The 24,715-nt window shown below is 43.5% G+C and overlaps 1 protein-coding gene across 6 annotated transcripts in view; it reads left to right on the top strand.

The window, feature by feature from the left end:
- Positions 1-4,232: 4,232 nt before the first annotated feature.
- Positions 4,233-24,715, top strand: part of LOC124006089 (epithelial discoidin domain-containing receptor 1-like) — an 87,003-nt gene continuing 66,520 nt past the window's right edge. For 3 of the 6 annotated variants that reach the window (XM_046315852.1, XM_046315857.1, XM_046315854.1), the window contains exon 1: positions 9,861-9,883. In XM_046315852.1, the coding sequence (XP_046171808.1) occupies positions 9,882-9,883 (2 nt within the window). In that variant the 5' untranslated portion in view covers positions 9,861-9,881. Of the gene's footprint in view, positions 4,350-4,458; positions 4,620-9,859; positions 9,884-22,599; positions 22,827-24,715 lie in introns of those variants that run through there. The other 3 variants (XM_046315855.1, XM_046315853.1, XM_046315856.1) reach the window with 3 other exon arrangements.

The following is a 24,715-nucleotide window of genomic DNA, read 5'->3' on the forward strand; positions in this document are numbered from 1 at the left end:
GGTACCCTTCCCCAGATCTGTGCCTTGACACAATCCTGTCTTAAAGCTCTACGGACAATTCCTTCAACCTCATGGCTTGGTTTTTCGCTCTGACATGCACTGTCAACTGTGGGACCTTATATAGACAGATGTGTGCCTTTCTAAATAATGTCCAATCAATTGAATTTACCACAGGTGAACTGCAATCAAGTTGTAGAAACATTTCAAGGATTATCAATGGAAACAGGATGCACCTGAGCTCAATTTTGAGACTCTTAGCAAGGGTCTGAATACTTATGTAAATAAGATATTTCTGTTTTTTATTTTTAATACATTTGCAAAAATGTCTAAAAAACGGTTTTCGCTTTTGCCATTATGGGGTATTGTGTGTAGATTGCTGTGGATGTTTAAAAAAAATCTAATTCAGAATAAGGCTGTTACGTAACAAAATGTGGAAAAGGTCAAGGGGTCTGAATACTTTCCGAAGGCACTGTATGTGGTTGAGAGATTTCCCTGAGCTAGTGTTAGTGTCGGAGAGAGGAGTGGTAGTAGGATGGTAATGCCCTGACTGACAGAGTGAATGAAAGAAGGTGTAATTGGACAAGACAATGGTTCCGTGACTAGACAAAGTGAATTAGGACACATCCAATGGGGGCTATAAGAGGAAGTCCCTAAGCACTATAGTTAGACACTTGAGAGAGAGGAGAAGGAAGGGGGAACATTTTCATTTACAGGCTGAGCAGGACAGGAGTGGAGAGGGGAGGGAGGGAGAGATTAGAGGGGGTAAGAAAAAACTAAGCGTAACCCTAGAGGAGTTGGAGTAACCGTTTGAACAGGGGGCGACAGTTGTGGGAGAGCCGCCCGCCCAAATGCCATAGCGACTGCAGCAGTCCCCCTCTGCTGCAGGGTGTGTATGTGTCGTGTGTGTTTGTGTGTACTACTAGTCGGTGTGTGTGGTGGATGAAGGATAGCGGGGGATTTCTGAGAGAAGTGAAGGAACCTGACACCAAAAATAAGTCTTCCCCCCCATCCACCACCCCAACCCAGTCCCCAGGTGGAAGAGGAGACACAAGTGCAGGCCATGGCAGGGTACAGCTGAGAGGGTCCCCAGAAACCTTGTGACTGTGTGAGGGGTCATCTGGAACACTCTCCTCTGATCCCACCACCACTATGCCCCACCGACAAACACCACGTCCACCCTCTAGCACACAACAGTGTAACAACCCACCACACAACTCTCTGGCCTCCACAGCACAAACCTTTGAGTGGGATCACTTTCAATGACTACAAACACAGATGAAATAACTGATATAGTTGTAAAATACCCGCGGATCAATCCATGTATCCATTATTGAGTAGAGTATTTCACATAATGGCTGTCGCACCTCTTCGGAGACAGAAACATTGATTTGCTCGCAGTTAAACAGTATGCTGATAAAATTGTATTTTATTACAGGACACGAGCTATCAATGACCATTTTAACCACTAGGACTCTAAATGTCTACCCTGAATACTCTATCTTCTAAAGCCACTGAGTTTTCTGGCTCATTTGTTTGCTTGTTTAACAAAGCTTGTAATACAAACCCAACACACACTGAGACACTGACACACACACACACACACACACACACACACACACACACACACACACACACACACACACACACACACACACACACACACACACACACACACACACACACACACACACACACACACACACACACACACACACACACACACACACACACACACACACACACACACACACACACACTGACTGAATGTAAAACTGAGTTGGGTAGGGGAATTTGCCAGGTCACAGAAAGAACTGTAAGGAGAGTGAGAGGAGCTGACCACCGCAGATTTTTTACACTGAACATCCAGAGGAGAGGTCCTCAGTGGCTGTGCCTCACACCCTCACACCCTTACTCTCCTTCTAACTGACTCCTCATCCATTCTACAACTTCAACTTTTCTTCTCCCTTTCTCTCTCTCTCCCTATTTCTTTCTTTCTGTCTTTCATGCTCTCTCTCTCTCTCTCTCCCTCCCTCCTTCCTTCCTTCCCTCCCTCCCTCCCTCCCTCCCTCCCTCCCTCCCTCCCTCCCTCCCTCCCTCCCTCCCTCCCTCCCCCTCCCTCCCTCCCTCCCTCCTTTAGTGAATTCCTCACCTGCTTTTTATGCTTCACTAGGTTTCACTCAAAGTAGCGAGAGAGGGGGGAGAAAGTGAGGAGAGAGAAGAAGAGGGGTGGAGAGTGACACCACACCAAAATGACTGGTTAAGAGGCAGCATTTGTAGGTTTTAAACAACAGTAAATGGACAAAAAATGAATTTTGTAAAATGGAGAGAAATAATGTCAGAAAGGAGGGAGGAAGTAAAGAGACAGAGGGAAAGAAGGCCAGAAGAATAATGGTAAAAAAGGTCATAACATTTGGAGGGGTATTTGCAGTTGCTCGGGCAACCAACAAAGACTTGCCAGTCAGGGGAAGAACCCAGAAAGAGAGTGAAAGCGAGAGGGAGAGGTAATGGCCTACACAAAGGATAGCAGCTGAAGTATTTCTCAGTAAGGATGAAAAAGAGCTTCTGATAGAAATGGGAGAATATTATTTTTTATATTTTTTTACTTTATTATCCCCATGGTGAACTTTTTGTATAAATACGCTCGAGGAAAGGACCGTATTTAATATCTGATGACTGTCAACCATTCAGACAACATGTAGAAATCAAGTTAGTGAAGTGACTAAATAGATTCAAAGAACATGGTGGAAAACTCTGTTCATAAGTTCAGCAGTTACAAAGAGGTTTATATGAAACACTTGGACTTTGAGGAGGAGAAGCTTAAAATATAACCATTAAGAGGTTTAAAGAGAGAATCGGATTTTGGTCTAGGGTTTCCAGTCAACCAAAAGAGTAGGCTTTTGGACTCAGTCTTGGGTTTAGCATGAATTGGAAGCTGGTGATAGAATGTTAATGATATGCAGGGCAAGGCAAGCAGACCAAAGGAAACGGCAGCTCTGCTATTCAAATGGACAAAGAGAGAGAGACAAGGGGGGTAGACTGAATGAGAGAGAGAGAGAGAGAGAGAGAGAGAGAGAGAGAGAGAGAGAGAGAGAGAGAGAGAGAGAGAGAGAGAGAGAGAGAGAGAGGGAGAGAGAGAGGGAGAGGGAGGGAGAGAGAGAGAAAGAGAGAGGGGGAGAGGGAAGGAGAGAGAGAGAGGGGGAGAGAGAGAGAGAAAGAGAGAGAGAGACCATGGTCGCACCATACCGCGAGAGACGGGCAAGTACTGACACATAGCTGCCTAATACTCTTCCTCTCCGTCTCACTCTTCTTGCCTTCTACTCATTTTCCTTCTACTAATTTTCCTTCAGCATTCCCAACTCCTAGGCTACTACACTGTCTGACTCTCATTGGCTTGATTTTAAAATAACAAATTGTTTTCATTAGAGTTTGCGTAGTGTGATACTGTTTGTGTTTGCTTGGTTCATTCAGTTTACAAACTCTACTCTTTCACGTTTATACTGAACAACACTTTTATTTCACTTCTTTAGGTTCAGTATTTTCTGTGTGCGCTTTGTTCTCTTCTCCAAGCCCCATTTTCACAACTCTTATGGTTTAGTACAAAACCTTCAATCACACTAATTATAGCCCAGGGGTGTAATATTATACAGTTAAAGTGGCAAACTCTGTAATAATGTTTACTTTTGGGGTAAATCCAAAGAAAGAACCCTAGATAGATGTAGCTATTGGCAACAGTTATGATGAGTGGATGAAAGAAGTGAAAACAGATGAAGCCCTGCATCCCAAATGGCACCCTTTTCCCTAGAGTGCACTACTTTGACCAGGGCCCATAGTCAAAATGAGTGCACTGTAATAGGGAACTGGGTGTCATTTGGGAAAAGAATAAGTGTTGCTTTTGATATCTCACATAAAGTAAGGATGTTGATGCTGAAAACTAGGGTACAGTTATCCAGACAGGCGTACAAGCAAGGGGTTAACAAGGTAAAATACCTCTGTTTCCTTCCCCTGTATTATATTTCATATTCCCCAAATCTCTCAATTCCTGTAACAAATAAAAATATCTCTATACTCAGGGGCTTACTCACATTTACAGTGCTGTTGTCAGGCCATGGGTCCCACCCAGGGCGACTACTGATTGGCTGTTTGCTGGTAGAATATTCAACATGCACCTGGCTAGCTGTTGTGATTGGACACAGCCAGTGCAGTTATGTAAATGAGCCCCTGGCGCTGGCCTCGCGGTGAGCTGAGGTTTGAGCAGGGCTCTGTGTGCGCAGCTGAAACTAGGTTTCCTCGGTGAAGTAGACGAATAGAGAGCGACGGAGATATTGACGGTTTTCTCTTCCCGTTCTCTTGTCAGTTCAAAACTTTAATTTTGACAAATGTGAGCTAGACAACTTTGCATTTTCTACGTTTCAGGACGTAACGTGTTGCCTACTTTTGAGTGCTTTGTTGTTTTCACAGTCGAAGAAAGGTCGAACGCGCCGCGCAACAACTGCAGGCAGCGTTGGATTATTCCTGTGGTGGAATATTTTGGTGGACAGTCACCGTCCTACACATTGCATACGGGATATTCAAAACATTTAGAAGTTGCGAGTGGGATCACATTTCTCCGTGACTTTTAGGTAAGTGGTAAAAACTACATCACGTTCATGCATTGATAAAGAGTACGCACTGTCAATAAACGCAAATGGCTAAATCGCTCATGCCAGTTAAGGAGCTGCTGTGGGTAGGCTATCTTCACGGTTACATTAGGTATTTATGTCCGTTTGTCTGTGAATGGGTGTTTGTGGGTTTATGTCAGTTTTGTCTGTCGGCCCCACTGTGTCGATTGGCGTCAAACATTCTCGGGAAGGCTGGTTTGGACTGGGGCCACAGAACTCGGGAAGCGCATAGTGAGGTGTAACGTTGCACCCACATTGCTTGTTTGTCTGGCCTGGTGATTAGATAAATTATATTTTCCAAGAGTCAACGAACTAACGTTAACTACTTAGTTACTTACTACTTGCATTATTCACATCTTCATTGGTGATGTAGTAAATCAGATGTACAATGTAGCTAGTTAGGACTATTGTAATTAGGCTACATTATATATATCCCTGCAGTATAAAAAATATCCTAATGTATAGCATTAGGTCTTATATCGCGTAGTTACAGTACATTGTACCTCTCTAAGTGACAACAGAACTGATTACCACATAGGCCTAACTGCTCTTCACGCTATTCTATTATTTGATAGGCTGACCACTGTAATACCAGTGTATAAACAGTGTATTACCTAAAAAAACGCACGGTCAGTTGTTCAATCGTTTATTGTTCTTAGTAGGCTGCGTATATGAATTAGCTAAAGCCTATGCGCAAATGTAGCTTTTCCATGCATTTTCTTATTTAGGCTTTGCATTCCATTAGATCTCTTAGGTGCTTATCCGATTTACTGCCCACAATTGACCCCCCCACCTAAATTGCAAATGGACTTGAGTTGTTTCAAGTCATCCCCCCTGCCACATTCCATAATAAATAACCTTTCAGCAACATTGTTCGCTTTGAATTACCCAGAGTCTGTAAAACTCTAGAGGTAATGGCCCGATTCTATTGATATGGTGCTCCTCAGACCCAGTCGGGGTTATACACAATACATTCTACGGATGCAGAGTACTGCAACTGTAAAAAGGCAAAGGGTCCTTAACGTGAGAAGGATGGGGTCAATAAAAAGTTTAACGTTTACCATGATGACCTCATAGCGTCCAGGTGGCCATTTCACACCTTGATGGAACACGGTGCGGTTATTAACCTTGTGACCTCGCGTGGCAAGCAGGTGACCCCAAACAAGGCAGAGCCGCTTGAATTTCGTTCCTGTGGGATAAACCAGTGTAGCGAATGGGGAGTTCTCCTCTGGGAAGCAATCAGTCACTGGAACAAGCCCCCAAACTAGCCTAAAGTACTGCCAGAGAAAATAAACATGTTTTTAGAGAATCCAGTCTCAACCTATGGAACACAATCGGACACCACCAAGGACTGAAGGGGTTTTAGAAGAAACACATGTGGAAGACAAGAGAAGGAAGAAGGAGAAACATGTCCATTATGTCCCAAGCATCATCACCCATAGTGTTAATGAATCCATCATGGAGAATGAATGGATCGATTATCCTCTGACAGAGACATGGGATGAATTACAGTGAGAGAGAATATGCTTTCTCATAGAACCAAGTTTGTGTGTGTGTTTTTTGGACACAAAGTAAACAATAGGGTTAGGGGGGTAATTGTGCAGAGAGAGCAGGGGTCTGGTTTCTCTTCCCTGTAGATATGTCTTTATTGGTTGCCCTGGCCAGGGGTCTGGTCTCTCTTCCCTGTAGATATGTCTTTATTGGTTGCCCTGGCCAGGGGTCTGGTCTCTCTTCCCTGTAGATATGTCTTTATTGGTTGCCCTGGCCAGGGGTCTGGTCTCTCCTCCCTGTAGATATGTCTTTATTGGTTGCCCTGGCCAGGGGTCTGGTCTCTCCTCCCTGTAGATATGTCTTTATTGGTTGCCCTGGCCAGGGGTCTGGTCTCTCTTCCCTGTAGATATGTCTTTATTGGTTGCCCTGGCCAGGGGTCTGGTCTCTCCTCCCTGTAGATATGTCTTTATTGGTTGTCCTGGCCAGGGGTCTGGTCTCTCTTCCCTGTAGATATGTCTTTATTGGTTGCCCTGGCCAGGGGTCTGGCCTCTCTTCCCTGTAGATATGTCTTTATTGGTTGCCCTGGCCAGGGGTCTGGTCTCTCTTCCCTGTAGATATGTCTTTATTGGTTGCCCTGGCCAGGGGTCTGGTCTCTCTTCCCTGTAGATATGTCTTTATTGGTTGCCCTGGCCAGGGGTCTGGCCTCTCTTCCCTGTAGATATGTCTTTATTGGTTGCCCTGGCCAGGGGTCTGGTCTCTCTTCCCTGTAGATATGTCTTTATTGGTTGCCCTGGCCAGGGGTCTGGTCTCTCTTCCCTGTAGATATGTCTTTATTGGTTGCCCTGGCCAGGGGTCTGGTCTCTCTTCCCTGTAGATATGTCTTTATTGGTTGCCCTGGCCAGGGGTCTGGTCTCTCTTCCCTGTAGATATGTCTTTATTGGTTGCCCTGGCCAGGGGTCTGGTTTCTCCTCCCTGTAGATATGTCTTTATTGGTTGCCCTGGCCAGGGGTCTGGTCTCTCTTCCCTGTAGATATGTCTTTATTGGTTGCCCTGGCCAGGGGTCTGGTCTCTCTTCCCTGTAGATATGTCTTTATTGGTTGCCCTAGCCAGGGGTCTGGTCTCTCCTCCCTGTAGATATGTCTTTATTGGTTGCCCTGGCCAGGGGTCTGGTCTCTCCTCCCTGTAGATATGTCTTTATTGGTTGCCCTGGCCAGGGGTCTGGTCTCTCTTCCCTGTAGATATGTCTTTATTGGTTGCCCTGGCCAGGGGTCTGGTCTCTCTTCCCTGTAGATATGTCTTTATTGGTTGCCCTGGCCAGGGGTCTGGTCTCTCCTCCCTGTAGATATGTCTTTATTGGTTGTCCTGGCCAGGGGTCTGGTCTCTCTTCCCTGTAGATATGTCTTTATTGGTTGCCCTGGCCAGGGGTCTGGCCTCTCTTCCCTGTAGATATGTCTTTATTGGTTGCCCTGGCCAGGGGTCTGGTCTCTCTTCCCTGTAGATATGTCTTTATTGGTTGCCCTGGCCAGGGGTCTGGTCTCTCTTCCCTGTAGATATGTCTTTATTGGTTGCCCTGGCCAGGGGTCTGGCCTCTCTTCCCTGTAGATATGTCTTTATTGGTTGCCCTGGCCAGGGGTCTGGTCTCTCTTCCCTGTAGATATGTCTTTATTGGTTGCCCTGGCCAGGGGGCTGGTCCTGCTGCTGTGTCAGGAGGATGGTGTTGTTGGGGTGGGGGGAAATGCTGCCTGGCTCGGGTTGGTTTAGCTGCCTGTGGTTTTGTTAATAGATAAAGAGACAATAAAACCCTTTCTACCCCTACTCTCTTTCCACTATTCTCTCTTTCTCTCTCTTTCTCTCAATTCAATTCAAGGGGCTTTATTGGCATGGGAAACATATGTTTACATTGCCAAAGCAAGTGAAATGAATAAACAGTCAATATTACACTCACAAGTTCCAAAGAATAAAGTCATTACAAATGTCATTATGTCAATATACAGTGTTGTAACAATGTGCAAATAGGTAATGTAAAAAATGGAAAATAAATAAACATAAAAATGGGTTGTATTTGCAATGGTGTTTGTTCTTCACTGGTTGCCCTTTTCTTGTGGCAACAGGTCACAAATATTGCTGTTGTGATGGCACACTGTGGTATTTCACCCAATAGATATGGGAAAAAATTGAATTCTTTGTGGATCTGTGTAATCTGAAGGAAATATGTGTCTCTAATATGGTCATGCATTTGGCAGGAGGTTAGGAAGTGCAGCACAGTTTCCACCTCATTTTGTGGGCAGTGAGCACATAGCCTGTCTTCTCTTGAGAGCCATGTCTGCCTACGGCAACCTTTCTCAATTGCAAGGCTATGCTCACTTAGTCTGTACATAGTCAAAGATTTCCTTAATTTTGGGTCAGTCACAGTGGTCAGGCATTCTGCCACGGTGTGCTCTCTGTTAATGGGTCAATTAGCATTCTAGTTTGCTCTATTTTTTTAGTTAATTCTTTCCAATGTGTCAAGTAATTATCTTTTTTGTTTTCTCATGTTTTAGTTGTGTCTAATTGTGTTTTTGTCCTGGGGCTCTGTGGGGTATTTGGTATTTTGGGGTATTTTATTAGGATCCCCATTGGCTGTTGCAATAGCAGCAGCTACTCTTCCTGTGGTCCACACAAAACATGACATAATACAGAACATTAATAGACTGTTTGTGTTTGTGAACAGAGCCACAGGACCAGTTTGCTTAGGGGACTCTTCTCCAGGTTCATCTCTCTGTAGGTGATCTCTCTCTCTCTCTCTCTCTCTCTCTCTCTCTCTCTCTCTCTCTCTCTCTCTCTCTCTCTCTCTCTCTCTCTCTCTCTCTCTCTCTCTCTCTCTCTCTCTCTCTCTCTCTCTCTCTCTCTCTCTCTCTCTCTCTCTCTCTATGCCTCTCTCTGCCTCTCTCTCTCTCTCTCTATGCCTCTCTCTCTCTATGCCTCTCTCTCTCTCTCTATGCCTCTCTCTCTCTCTCTCTCTATGCCTCTCTCTCTCTCTCTCTCTATGCCTCTCTCTCTCTCTATGCCTCTCTCTCTCTCTCTCTATGCCTCTCTCTCTCTCTCTCTCTCTCTCTCTCTATGCCTCTCTCTCTCTCTCTATGCCTCTCTCTCTCTCTCTCTATGCCTCTCTCTCTCTCTCTCTCTCTATGCCTCTCTCTCTCTCTCTCTCTCTCTCTCTCTCTCTCTCTCTCTCTCTCTCTCTCTCTCTATGCCTCTCTCTCTCTCTCTCTCTCTCTCTATGCCTCTCTCTCTCTCTCTCTCTCTCTCTCTATGCCTCTCTCTCTCTCTCTCTCTCTATGCCTCTCTCTCTCTCTCTCTATGCCTCTCTCTCTCTCTCTCTCTATGCCTCTCTCTCTCTCTCTCTCTCTCTCTATGCCTCTCTCTCTCTCTCTCTCTATGCCTCTCTCTCTCTCTCTATGCCTCTCTCTCTCTCTCTCTATGCCTCCTCTCTGTCCCCTACTCGCTCGCTCTCCCCTCTGCTGTGCTGGTAATACCGATGAAGAGTGAGGACAGAGAGGAGGAGCATTGTGTTGATAGATAGACCCTGAAGGGATCAGTTCTGTCCGTGTCTAATGGGCATTTGGATGCCAAACCTCCATGTCGTCCCGAGAGGATGGTTGTCATTTCATAGTCTGGTTCTATCAGCTTTAGAGAAGAGACAAGAAGAGATTGACATATTATAGCCTACAGTATTTAGATCACACTTCAACAATGTGAGTATACCGCTGCATACAAATTGGATTATTGTGCATTCTTTGGAGTTTTGTACAGGAAAATATGCATTTACAGAGTCAGAATAATTTTCTTTGTAAGTGCTCTATGCAAGTTGTCTGTTCAGTCTATCAGTAAGAGATATCTGTTGGAAGCACAAATATTGTACAATCCAGGTGTGCAAGGCTCTTAGAGACTTACCCAGAAATACTCACAGCTGTAGTCACTGCCGAAGGTGATTCTAACATGTATTGAGTCAGGGGGTTGAATACTTATCTAATCAAGTAATATTAGTGTTTTATTTTTTCTATATTTTTTTAGTTGTTATATTTTTTTTTCACCTTGACATTGCAGAGTATTTTGTGTAGATCATTGACAAAAAATGTATACATTTTAATCACTCCTTGTAACATAACAAAATGTGGAAAAAGTCCAGGGGTGTGAATACTTTCTGAATGCACTGTAGTATGTAATTACACCAAGACATGCATACTACATACCACATTATCAGTTCAAACATAATAAATGTAACTGGGTTTAGGTGATTGTGAAGCATTCAGGTTTAGTCTCCGCCAGTATACAGTCACACAGGTTAATCATTGACCTCGCTGCTGATGACACCATTGTCCTCTTTTTCAGGACATTGTGTTTATGAGATACATTTATTAGATGTAGTGTTAGGAGAGATACTCTAACCTTTGTTAAATGACTTCGATCTTCAAAAGTGATGCTCTCACATGTAAAAAAATATATATATTTTACTGGTTCATAGGAATATAAAACGTGAATCAAAATAACAAATTAACCACATACTTCCTGCTGGCAAAACCTCACCTTTATTGCAATCTACTGTATTTCAATAGCCATTGATTCCATATACCATTGAGGTCTGTTGAACTAAACATTGGCTATTGAAATAATAAAGAGCTGAAACTTTGCTAGCATACACAGTGTACAGGATTTAGTTTTATAATCTGTAATCTTAGATTAAAGCATAGTAGTATCATCCTTTTATGGATGGAATAGCTTGTATGGAAGCAGTTGTCCATATCACAATACTTTGTTGTTGTACTAATTGGCTCCCAACAGGCTGACAGACCTCATGTTCAGGAATAATTCAATTACCAAGGACGAGCAGGTTCCATCTACACGCTCAGACAAAGTAGCATTTTTACACCTCCAAAAAGAAAGCATTGGCTAAATGGTTTATCTCTTGTCCCAAAACCAATTTCCCCTTGGTCTAGACAGCTAGCTAGACTTTTCAATCCAATTTCTTTCTCATACTTTTCTCTTGCAAGCATTTGAATAGCTGTCAAAGAGAGAGGAAGAGAGGGAGGAAGAAGAGAGAGAGAAATTCATAATTCATTGCATAATGGGCGGCGACACTTAAAAGCGGGATGTAAAGTCGTTTTGGGTTCTGCGTGTCGGTTTGTTTCAAACCATTTCTGAGACCCATTTGATCTCCTCCTCTCTCCATCTCCATCCGTCTCTCCCTCTGCCCCATCCAACATACCTTTGATGCAGTAATTGATCGTTCTGGCAATCTTTCTCTCTCCAAATCTCTCTGAACATCTCTTATTTCACTTCATCTTCCACCTCTCTCTCTCTCTCTCTCTCTCTCTCTCTCGCTCTTTTCCCTCATCCTCCCATCTCTTTATCATTAACATCACCCCCCCCATCTCTGCCTCCACTCATCTGTGAGGTTACCATCCTCCCAACCCTGATAGATAGTGTTGGTATGGGGCTGGGTAAACAGTTTGTCTATTGACTGTGGCTGAACTGTTTGAATGAGTGAATTTGTCAGTGTATCTTATCTGGGGATCTAACATACCCTCAGCATATCATGCCAACATAAGAGCTGACTGGGATTCCTCTGTCTGCATCCTGTATAATGAGCACTCATCTTCAGGGTTGTTCATTTCAGTGATACAGTCAGGGAGCATTTGAATAGTGAAGTGTGTACCCCAAACAACCCAAAAGGCATTTCAGATCATTATATTGTAATGATTTTATTTCTACGAATGCGTCGTGCCTGAGCACTGACTCACTGTTGTTGTTTAAAACACAATAGAATGCCTTAGTACTGTATGTATGTACTGTATGTATGTATCTAGTACTGTATGTATGTACTGTATGTACTGTATGTATGTATCTAGTACTGTATTTATGTATCTAGTACTGTATGTATGTACTGTATGTATGTATATAATACTGTATGTATACACTGTATGTATGTATCTAGTACTGTATGTATGTACTGTATGTATGTATCTCGTACTGTATGTATGTACTGTATGTATGTATCTCGCACTGAATGTATGTATCTAGTACTGTATGTATGTACTGTATGTGTGTATCTAGTAATGTATGTATGTACTGTATGTATGAATCTATTTCTGTATGTATGTACTGTATGTATGTAGTTATGTATCGAGGACTGTATGTATGTATGTATGTATGTATGTATGTATGTATGTATGTATGTATGTATGTATGTATGTATGTATGTATGTATGTATCTAGTACTGTATGTATGTACTGTATGTATGTATGTATCTAGTACTGTATGTATGTACTGTATGTATGTATGTATGTATCTAGTACTGTATGTATGTACTGTATGTATGTATATAATACTGTATGTATGTACTGTATGTATGTATCTAGTACTGTATGTATGTACTGTATGTATGTATGTATCTAGTACTGTATGTATGTACTGTATGTATGTATCTAGTACTGTATGGTTGGTAATAGGAACATGTCTTCCAAAAGTGTGTTAACAAACTAAATAAATTATTTACATTAGTTGTTTTATGAGTCAGAGTCAGACTCACTGGACACATTCTATATGACTGCTATCATATTTGCCTACGGTAAGTAAGGAAACAAACTTCAGTCGACTTCAATCCCAAATAATGAGCTCTTTTTCTTTCATCTCTCTCTCTCCCTCTCTCTCTCTCTCTCTCTCTCTCTCTCTCCCTCTCTACCTCTCTCTCCCTCTCCCTCTCGCTCTCTTTCCCAGTGTTGCTAACACACCCGTCGACTCATGTGGTACAGTACCCCACCAATCATTACTCGGGGCTTCCGGATGACTCTAGAAAAGTTCCAGGAAAGAAAACGCATGATGCCATGCTAAACATCAAAGAATTGCTTATTTTAACAAGCAACATCCCAAATGGCACCCTATTCCCTATATATAGTGCACTACTTTTGACCGGAGCTCTCCTAGGTCCTGGTTAAATGTAGTGTACCATAACGGGAATACAATGCCATTTGGGACTGAGCCTATGTCTCTTTATCACCTCAGTGTTCTGAGTAACACCATCCCTGTTGAGGTTCTGACTATGACATCAGCCTTCCCCTTCCAGGCATTAGGACCAGGATACTGCCGTGTGTTTGTGTGTGTGTCAGCGTGAGTTTCATCTAGAACCAGACTCCACGTTAGAGTTGAGATTTTGTTTGGTGTGTGTGTGTGTACGTGCGTGTACGTGTGTGTGTGTGTGTGTGTGTGTGTGTGTGTGTGTGTGTGTGTGTGTGTGTGTGTGTGTGTGTGTGTGTGTGTGTGTGTGTGTGTGTGTGTGTGTGTGTGTGTGTACATGCATGTGTTTGAATGGTCCAGACTGACATTAAACAGCTCTGAGGGTGTCTTCAGCCTTCCCCTGCATGACCATTTATTTGTTTTGAAGAAGAAGTGGTTAGTGAAGTAGAGAGAGTCTGTTTTTCTCACTGCGGTTCTAAATGCTGAGCCTCGCACAACACATTCCGGTTTGACCTGCTCTCTCTCTTTTCTCTCTGTCTCCAAACTATTCCTCCCTCCTTTTCCCTCCTGTCCTCCTTTCCATTTCAATGCTAAGTCACTGGGTGAATCATTCTCACCCTCCTGCTGCCAAGGTCCCGTCTTTGTCTAACGCTGTCTAATGCTTACTCTATATTTCTGAGTCAGGCTTCTAAATATGGAAGGCTTTCTCTCTCTCTGCTCCTCTACTCCTCTCTACTGCTTTCTCCTCCTCTACCCATTTCTTGTTTCTTCTCCCCCTTTCTCTCCTCCCCCTCATCCCCCTTTCTCTTCCCCTCTCCCCCTTTTCTCTCCAACTCTCTCGCCACCGTGGTGGACCAGGCAGCAGTCCGTTTCCTCTGTCCCCATTGTGAGAGTAGCACAGTGCTGTCACATACGTCTCCTTTCTCTCCTCCCCCTCATCCCCCTTTCTCTTCCCCTCTCCCCCTTTTCTCTCCAACTCTCTCACCACCGTGGTGGACCAGGCAGCAGTCCGTTTCCTCTGTCCCCATTGTGAGAGTAGCACAGTGCTGTCACATACGTCTCCTTTCTCTCCTCCCCCTCATCCCCCTTTCGCTCCTCCCCTCATCCCCCTTTCTCTTTTCCTCTCCCCCTTTCTCTTCCCCTCTCCCCTTTTCTCTCCAACTCTCTCGCCACCGTGGTGGACCAGGCAGCAGTCCGTTTCCTCTGTCCCCATTGTGAGAGTAGCACAGTGCTGTCACATACGTCTCCTTTCTCTTCCCCCTCATCCCCCTTTCTCTTCTCCTCTCATCCCCCTTTCTCTTCCCCTCTCCCCCTTTTCTCTCCAACTCTCTCAACACCGTGGTGGACCAGGCAGCAGTCCGTTTCCTCTGTCCCCATTGTGAGAGTAGCACAGTGCTGTCACATACGTCTCCTTTCTCTCCTCCCCCCCATCTCCCTTTCTCTTCCCCTCTCCCCCTTTTCTCTCCAACTCTCTCGCCACCGTGGTGGACCAGGCAGCAGTCCGTTTCCTCTGTCCCCATTGTGAGAGTAGCACAGTGCTGTCACATACGTCTCCTTTCTCTCCTCCCTCTCATCCCCCTTTCTCTTCCACTCTCCCCCTTTTCTCTCCAACTCTCTCAACACCGTGGTGGACCAGGCAGCAGTCCGTTTCCTCTGTCCCCATTGTGAGAGTAGCACAGTGCTGTCACATACGTCTCCTTTCTCTCCTCCCCCTCATCCCCCTTTCTCTCCTCCCCTCATCCCCCTTTCTCTTCCACTCTCCCCCTTTTCTCTCCAACTCTCTCAACACCGTGGTGGACCAGGCAGCAGTCCGTTTCCTCTGTCCCCATTGTGAGAGTAGCACAGTGCTGTCACATACGTCTCCTTTCTCTCCTCCCCTCATCCCCCTTTCTCTTCCACTCTCCCCCTTTTCTCTCCAACTCTCTCAACACCGTGGTGGACCAGGCAGCAGTCCGTTTCCTCTGTCCCCATTGTGAGAGTAGCACAGTGCTGTCACATACGTCTCCTTTCTCTCCTCCCCCTCATCCCCCTTTCTCTCCTCCCCCTCATCCCCCTTTCTTTCTCCTCTCCTCAGACATGTGGTAGTGAGACAGTGTAAATTGAATTCAGGGAATTAGTCTGAGGCCTTGTGTCACACTAGAACTGTAACAAACCCTCAGAGGTCCAGTATAGCTAGTCAGTCTAGCATCACAGATTGACATTCACTCTATCGCTAGTATGTCATTAGGATGTCAATGCGACTCGAGCTGTATCACATACTTGTTATAGTATAGGTCTCATATGGAAAACAGTACATCATAAGTTAGATAGGTACTGTTATTCCTATGCCTAGGGCTAAATTCCGTTAAAACATAATTATTTTTTCAGTGCTAAAATTTTCTCACCAAGACTATGTTTATAGGTTGAGACTTAAAGAGATTTGACGGGTTCTTAATTTAGATTCAGTGGAAGTACTCCCCCCTGGATTTTCGTGACTGCACGTCTCTCCCATCTAGGGCCGCAGGTAGCCTAGCGGTTAGAGCATTGGGTCAGTAACCAAAAGGTTGCTGGTTCGAATACCTGAGCTGATCAGGTGAAAAATCTACTGTTGTGCCATTGAGCAAAGCACTTAACCCTACTTTTCTCCGGGGGCGCCATACTACTATGGCTGACCCTGTAAAGCATTACATTTCACTGCACCTATCTGGTGTATGTGACAATAAAACATATACTGAACAACAATATAAATGCATGATGCAACCATTTCAAAGATTTTACTGAGTTACAATTCATATGAGAAAATCAGTCAATTTGAAATGAATTAATTCAGCCCTAATCTATGGATTTCACAACAGTTGGTCAAAGATACCTTGGGCCTCAGCTTCTTGATATTCCACACCTGTCAGGTGGATGGATTATCTTGGCAAAGGAGAAATACTCACTAACAGGGACGTCAACAACTTTGTGCACAACATTTGAGAGAAATAAGCTTTTTGTGCGTATGGAACATTTCTGGGATCCTTTATTTCAGCTCATGAAACATGGGACCAACACTTTACATGTTGTGTTTATAATTTTGTTCAGTGTATAAATACAGAACACCTTCCTAATATTGAGTTGCACCACCTTTTGCCTCAATTTGTTGGTCCATGTTTAGCACAATGCTGTTGTATCAAGTTGGCTGGATGTCCTTTGGGTGATGAACCATTCTTGATTCACACAGGAAACTGTTGAGCATGAAAAATCCAGCAGCATTGCAGTTTTTGACACACACAAACCCGGTGAACCTGGCACCTACTATCACCCCCTGTTCAAAAGCACTTCAATATTTTGTCTTGCCTATTCACCCTCTGAATGGCACATATAGGATCCATGTCTCAATTGTCTCAAGACTTAAAAATACTGTAACCTGTATCCTCCCCTTTATCTACACTGATTGAAATGGATTTAACAAATGACATCAATAAAGGATCATAGTTTTTACATGGATTCACCTGGTCAGTCTATGTGTTCCTAATGTTTGGTACACCTAGCTCCACTAGGACAGGTGTAATCATCCGTTTGAGGCCCAGAGCAGTTCCCTGGACGTGCACCGACAAGTAAGGAGTTCTAAGCCCCGTCTGAGAACCAAAACAAAACCGTTGGAGTAGCAGACAGTGAGAGTGAAACAAAATTCTTGTCCCGTGGGAACCAATTGTAGTCCAAAATGGCACCCTATACCCTACACAGTGCTTTACTTTTGAAAAGGGCCTTTTAGATTGTGGCTTCTAGCAATGTATTGTCTGCATCATTTCCATTCCCCCATATTTTTTTTATTTTACCTTTATTTAATGACGGCCTAGGAACAGTGGGTTAACTGCCTGTTCAGGGGCAGAATGACAGATTTGTACCTTGTCAGCTCGGGGGTTTGAACTTGAAAACTTCCGGTTACTGATCCAATCCACTAACCACTAGGCTATCCTGCCACCCCAAAAAATAGACAGTATATATATATATATATATACAGTATATCACAAAAGTGAGTACACCCCTCACATTTTTGTAAATATTTGAGTATATCTTTTCATGTGACAACACTGAAGAAATGACACTTTGCTACAATGTAAAGTAGTGAGTGTACAGCTTGTATAACAGTGTAAATTTGCTGTCCCCTCAAAATAACTCAACACACAGTCATTAATGCATATGAAAGCTTTCTAGATCTGATGCCTAGGCTTTACCTCAGTGTGCTAACGTGGTCTAGATCTAATGTCTAGGCTTTAGCTCAGTGTGCTAACGTGGTCTAGATCTAATGTCTAGGCTTTACCTCAGTGTGCTAACGTGGTCTAGATCTAATGTCTAGGCTTTAGCTCAGTGTGCTAACGTGGTCTAGATCTAATGTCTAGGCTTTAGCTCAGTGTGCTAACGTGGTCTAGATCTAATGCCTAGGCTTTAGCTCAGTGTGCTATTGTGGTCTAGATCTAATGCCTAGGCTTTAGCTCAGTGTGCTAACGTGGTCTAGATCTAATGCCTAGGCTTTAGCTCAGTGTGCTAATGTGGTCTAGATCTAATGCCTAGGCTTTAGCTCAGTGTGCTAACGTGGTCTAGATCTAATGCCTAGGCTTTAGCTCAGTGTGCTATTGTGGTCTAGATCTAATGCCTAGGCTTTAGCTCAGTGTGCTAACGTGGTCTAGAGCTAATGCCTAGGCTTTAGCTCAGCAGTTTAAGGTGATCATGTACACAGTTTAGCGGGTGCAGCGAAATGCTTCTGTTACCAGCTCCTACCAATGCAGTAAAAAGTCAAATAGCACAACCCAAATAGCACTGTAACAGTAATCTATGCATGTGTACACCAGATGAATCAGTGTATTGGTAGATGTACTAAGAATGATATGTACAACAGTAGATATATTAGATTGGGCTATGTCAAGAATCCACTATACAAATACATATGCGGTGTGTATAAACAGTGTAACTAAAATGTCATGTACAGTGGTAGAAATATTAGAATGAGCTACACTCCAAAAGTATGTGGACACCTGCTCGTTGAACATCTCATTCCAAAATCATGGGCATTAATATGGAGTTGGTCCAACCTTTGCTGCTATAACAGCCTCCACTCTTCTGGGAAGGCTTTCCACTAGATGTGGGAACATTGCTGCAGGGACATGCTTCCATTCAGCCAGAAGAGCATTAGGGAGGTCGGGCACTGATGTTGGGTAAGTAAGTTTGGCTCGTAGTCGTCGTTCCAATTCAACCCAAAAGTGTTCGATGGAGTTGAGGTCAGGGCTCTTTGCAGGCCAGTCAAGTTCTTCCACACCGATCTTGACAAACCATTTCTGTATGGACCTAGTTTTGTGCACAGGGGCATTATGATGCTGAAATGGGAAAGGGCCTTCCCCAAACTATTGCCACAAAGTTGGAAGCACAGAATCGTCTAGAATGTCTTTGTATGCTGTAGCGTTTAAGATTTCCCTTCACTGGAACTAAGGGGCCAACTTTTAATTGGCACTACGCATTCCGGCAGTTAGCGTTCTCCTGGCATCCGCCAAATCCAGATTTGTCCGTCGGACTGCCATATGGTGAGGCATAATTCATCACTCCAGAGAACGCGTTTCCACTGCTTCAGAGTCCAATGGCAGCGAGCTTTACACCACTCCAGCTGATGCTTGGCATTGCGCATGGAATATAAATATACAGTGCATTCGTAAATTATTCAGATTCCTAGACTTTTACCACATTTTTTTTACGTTACAGCCTTGTTCTTAAATTGATGAAATAAAAATAAAAAACATCAATCTACACAAAATACCCCATAAAGACGAAGCTTAAACAATTAAAAATTTACCTTATTTACATAAGTATTCAGACCCTTTGCTCTGAAATTTTAGCTCAGGTGCATCCTGTTTCCATTAATCATCCTTGAGATGTTTCTACAACTTGATTAGAGTTCACCTGTGGTAAATTCATTTGATTGGACATGATTTGGAAAGGCACACACCTGTTTATATAAGGTCCCACAGTTGACAGTGCATGTCAGAGCCAAAACCAAGCCATGAGGTGGAAGGAATTGTCTGTATAGCTCAGAGACAGGATTGTGTCGAGGCACAGATCTGGGGAAGGGAACCAAAACTGTCTGCAGCGTTGAAGATCCCTAAGAACACAGTGGCTGTAATCGCTGCCAAAGGTGCTTCAACAAAGTACCGAGTAACGGGTCTGAAATACTTATGTAAATGTGATATTTCTGTTTTTTATTTTTAATACATTTGCCAACGTTTAATAACGTATATGTTTTTAGCTTTGACATTGTGGGGTATTGTATTGTGTGTAGATTGATGAGGGGAAAAACAATGTATTCAATTTTAGAATAAGGCTGTAACGTAAAAAAATATGGCAAAAGTCAAGGGGTCGGAATAATTTCTGAATGCACTGTATGTATGTGAATGGTGTGTATGGACAGTGTGTGACTAGAAAGGGTGTGCATATCAGTAGTTATATACTAGCTAATGTCCAGATGCAATACATAGGATTTTGCTCAATGTTCTAGATCTATGCCTAGGCTTTAGCTCATTGTGCTAACGTTGTCTTGATTCTCCCAGGTGATCTTGGTTACATACGGGTTTGGATCCATACTCCGGCAACAACAGAGGTGCTTTAGCTCATTGTGCTAACGTTGTCTTGATTCTCCCAGGTGATCTTGGTTACATACGGGTTTGGATCCATACTCCAGCAACAACAGAGGTGTTTTAGCTCATTGTGCTAACGTTGTCTTGATTCTCCCAGGTGATCTTGGTTACATACGGGTTTGGATCCATACTCTGGCAACAACAGAGGTGTCTTAGCTCATTGTGCTAACGTTGTCTTGATCCTCCCAGGTGATCTTGGTTACATACGGGTTTGGATCCATACTCCGGCAACAACAGGGGTGTTTTAGTTCATTGTGCTAACGTTGTCTTGATTCTCCCAGGTGATCTTGGTTACATACGGGTTTGGATCCATACTCCGGCAACAACAGAGGTGTTTTAGTTCATTGTGCTAACGTTGTCTTGATTCTCCCAGGTGATCTTGGTTACATACGGGTTTGGATCCATACTCCGGCAACAACAGAGGTGTTTTAGTTCATTGTGCTAACGTTGTCTTGATTCTCCCAGGTGATCTTGGTTACATACGGGTTTGGATCCATACTCCGGCAACAACAGAGGTGTTTTAGCTCATTGTGCTAACGTTGTCTTGATTCTCCCAGGTGATCTTGGTTACATACGGGTTTGGATCCATACTCCGGCAACAACAGAGGTGTTTTAGTTCATTGTTCAGAATTGTACAGGTTGTGTTTCTCCACTCTGCAGTGTGGGTGTGTTGTAGGCGTATAGGACAGAGGTCTAGGGCTATTATGCCCCAACAGAAAATGAATATTCCTCCTCTTGATTCTGTCATTTTCATGCAGATCAATGACAGTGAGCAAAAGCATGAGTCAGTGTTTGGCTTTAGGACTGCTTAGAGACTTTGTAATTGATCCCAAAACTCCATTAAATGTGCTAGTTTGAATCTGTTCATTATTAGCTTAGTTGTGCTTCAGGATTAGTCAGATTTAAAAATAATAATAAACAGAAAACTTGAACAAAAAAAAGTATTAGTATTTAACATCCATAATTTTTGTAATGGCGTCCAACTAATGTCTTCATATTCTGTTGTTGTTGACGACAAAGCTTAATTTCCCCAGCAGGACAAACTGAACATGTGGTCTTCAATCGTCATCGGTCTCTGTCCTCTACTATATAGGCCAGTGGCTGTCGTGCCTTTTAAGATGAGGGAGGATGATGACTTTTTTCACAGCATATTGGATGACTGTCATTCATATTCCATTCACCCAGCTCAATGTAACATTGATAGGTTTAGGCTTCTACATGATACTCACATTTTCATGAGGTTGCTACAACCTAGCCTATGAATGAAAGCTTACAAATGTAGGTGCACAGGTCAATAGAATTTTGAGTAATCAAGGTGACAGATTGAGACATTCAATACCGGCTTGCACACTCTTGCCAGCATCTAGCTGATCTGGGGTGTAATCATTAGTCCAACAGTTGCAAATTAGAGTTTATATCGGATAAATTCTGGTATGTCTCTGTTGCGTTCCGTTTGCCTCCATTTAAGAACCGTTTTTCAACAGAATCATCAGAATGAATACACCCCTGATAACACACAAACACAGTTCACTTTCATAGCAGCCACAGACTTCCTCTGGAAGTTGTCATAATTACTATGTAAGTGGGTGAGAACCATGAGCCTCCTAGGTTTTGTATTGAACTCAATGTACCCAGAGGAGGACAGAAGCTAGCTGACAGGGTTCTGATGAGGCTACTGTATACCTTCATTTCAAAACAGTGTGGTTTAATCAATTATTTGGTGACATGAATATATTTAATATAGTTTTAAACTTCTTTGTTTCACTATTTTTATTTTTATGAAATTCACTGAGGAGGATGGTCCTCCCCTTCCTCCCCTGAGGGGTCTCCACTGATGTAGACATGCTGAAGAATGTGCAATCCTAGTAATACAGCTCTTTTGGAGCTGAGAGGGAGTTAGAGGAAGGAGGACTGGGGAAGGCCAAGAGGACCTGATCTCAACTATGAAGTAGGAGAGGAGAGGAGAGGGCTATGGAAAGGGGGAAGGAACATATTGGAGTAACTAAGTTTTACTCCCTTAATGATTGACTTCTACTTGGCCCAAGCTGCATATAATGAATCAGAGTTTTATGACAATACTTATTTTCCACAATAATTTGCAAATAAATTCATTAAAAATCCTACAATGTGATTTTCAGGATTTTTTTTTCTAATTTTGTCTGTCATAGTTGAAGTGTACCTATGATGAAAATTACAGGCCTCTCTCATCTTTTTAAGTGGGAGAACTTGCACAGTTGGTGGCTGACTAAATACTTTTTTGCCCCACTGTATGTGTGTGTGAGTTGTTGAACCTATGTTTTGGCAAGCAGAGAGACGTCCTGTTGAGTCATGCCACACCTCCAAAGGCCAAACTATTCCTGGAAATGAGTTCTCTTTCTTCCACTTTCTCTTTATCCGTCCACTTTTATAATTCTCTCTCTCTCTCTCTCTCTCTCTCTCTCTCCTTCTTCACTATCAAAATGTTTTGTTTAACTTCTCAAAGCATTTTCTTAGTTTCTCCCGCCATCTATTTTGTTATTTTTAAATGACTACATTTTCCTAATCTCTTCCTGCTCCATCCTGTCAAAATCTTTTCAGATTCAAAATTTCTGACTGACTCTACTTCCTTACTTCCTGCTGCCTGGTATTTCCTGGTATTGATGAAGTGTCAGCTGACACGTACCAGTGAATCACTGGATGACGAATGACTGGACTACTGACTGACTGACCAACCAATAGCACTGTTAGATACAGCCTCATCACAGAGGATATCCACCACAGCATTGATTCCAGACAGATGGCTTCATTCTATCTCAGTGCGTTTGTTGTTCTTGGAATCTAGTGAGAGGATCCATATAAGGTCAACGGCACATATGGAGTAGACAATCCATGTTGGAATCGTGGATTTTTATCTTGGCTGTGAGTGTCTTGTTTTCTCTTTGGAGCGTGAGAATTTCATTCTGGCTGAACTCCAAACTCCCCATCAGCCCTGCTACCTCTTCACACAACATTTCCACTGTTGCATGGATTCCAGCCAGAGCACTAGCCTCTACCTCAATGGTAAGTAAATCATCCGTGTCTGTAGATGAATCTGTTTTTCTTTTTTTTAGTCAGGTTAAAGTTATTGTGTGAGGTGGTCGGATCTTTCCATGATGGAGTATGTTGTTCCTCCATAGCGTAAAGCTGTCGGTACTCGTCGATTTCCCTCAGCTTCTCCTTAGTATCCAGATTGGCTCTTTACTGCAACCAGTTAAGATAAAAAAGATAACAATGAGTCTTTCCCACGACGATGACAGGTGTCTGTAGTACAGCCAGCTAGCACTCGTGGAATCCTTAGCCACAAAACTGTAGTTCTGATTTGTTAGTTCTGATTTGTTCGATTAGTTCGGTGGTGACAGTGTTTCTTAGCCTCAGTGCAGTGGGCAGCTGGAAGGAGGTGCTCTTATTCTCCATATACTTTACAGTGTCCCAGAACTTTTTGGAGTTTGTGCTGCATAATGCAAATTTCTGTTTGAAAAAGCTAGCCTTTGCTTTCCTAACTGCTTGTGTATATTGGTTCCTAACTTCCCTGAAAGGTTGCATATCACGGGGGCTGTTCGATGCTAATGCAGAACGCCACAGGATGTTTTTCTGCTGGTCAAGGGCAGTCAGGTCTGGAGTGAATCACGGGCTATATCTGTTCCTGGTTCTACATTTTTTGAATGGGGCATGTTTATTTAAGATTGTGAGGAAAACACTTTTAAAGAATAACCAGGCATCTTCTACTGACGGAATGAAGTCAATATCCTTCCAGGATACCTGGGCCAGGTCGATTAGAAAGGCCTGCTCACTGAAGTGTTTTAGGGAGCGTTTGACAGTGATGAGGGGTGGACGTTTGACCGCAGACCCATTACGGATGCAGGCAATGAGTCAGATAGTTTAATAATACTTCAAGGGAAGGTGACAGTTTCAAGGGAAGTGCGACAGCTTCAAGGGAAGAGCGACAGCTTCAAGGGAAGAGCGACAGCTTCAAGGGAAGGTGACAGCTTCAAGGGAAGGTGACAGCTTCAAGGGAAGTGCGACAGCTTCAAGGGAAGTGCGACAGCTTCAAGGGAAGTGCGACAGCTTCAAGGGAAGTTGACAGCTTCAAGGGAAGTTGACAGCTTCAAGGGAAGGTGACAGCTTCAAGGGAAGGTGACAGCTTCAAGGGAAGGTGACAGCTTCAAGGGAAGGGCGACAGCTTCAGGGGAAGGGCGACAGCTTCAGGGGAAGGGCGACTGCTTCAGGGAAGGGCGACTGCTTCAGGGAAAGGGCGACAGCTTCAGGGGAAGGGCGACTGCTTCAAGGGAAGGGCGACTGCTTCAAGGGAAGGGCGACTGCTTCAGGGAAGGGCGACAGCTTCAGGGGAAGGGCGACTGCTTCAAGGGAAGGGCGACTGCTTCAAGGGAAGGGCGACTGCTTCAGGGGAAGGGCGACTGCTTCAGGGAAAGGGCGACAGTTTCAAGGGAAGGTGACAGCTTCAGGGAAAGGTAACAGCTTCAAGAGAAGGCGACAGCTTCAGGGAAAGGGTATCAGCAATTCTTGCAGGATTAGCAAAAATGCCTGCTGGATAGTAGCACAGCTCTCTAGCTGCCACTATTGTTCTTCTAGCCAGGTCTTTAAAGATTCTCAGAGAATAGCCCCTCAGAACCAGTAGCAGTGTTATTACCAGGCTGACAACAATCCTGACCTAGCCTGGTCTCTGATCTGTTTGTGTTGTATTGTCAACTACAGCATACATAAACAAAGGGGTTTTCTACAAAGCAGGATCAATGAGTTAGCCATCTAACTTGACTAACTATTCTAAAATAATGTTGTCGTTTTTAGAAAGATAAGTTTGAAATGTGCATGGTCTAATTGACTCAACAACCAAAAACACATATCTAAGCTTTTTAATGATTCAGAAAATCAACAGTTATTTCTTGTTATTA

This window comes from Oncorhynchus gorbuscha, linkage group LG19 (genome assembly GCF_021184085.1).
Source record: "Oncorhynchus gorbuscha isolate QuinsamMale2020 ecotype Even-year linkage group LG19, OgorEven_v1.0, whole genome shotgun sequence".
Lineage (NCBI taxonomy): Eukaryota > Metazoa > Chordata > Actinopteri > Salmoniformes > Salmonidae > Oncorhynchus > Oncorhynchus gorbuscha.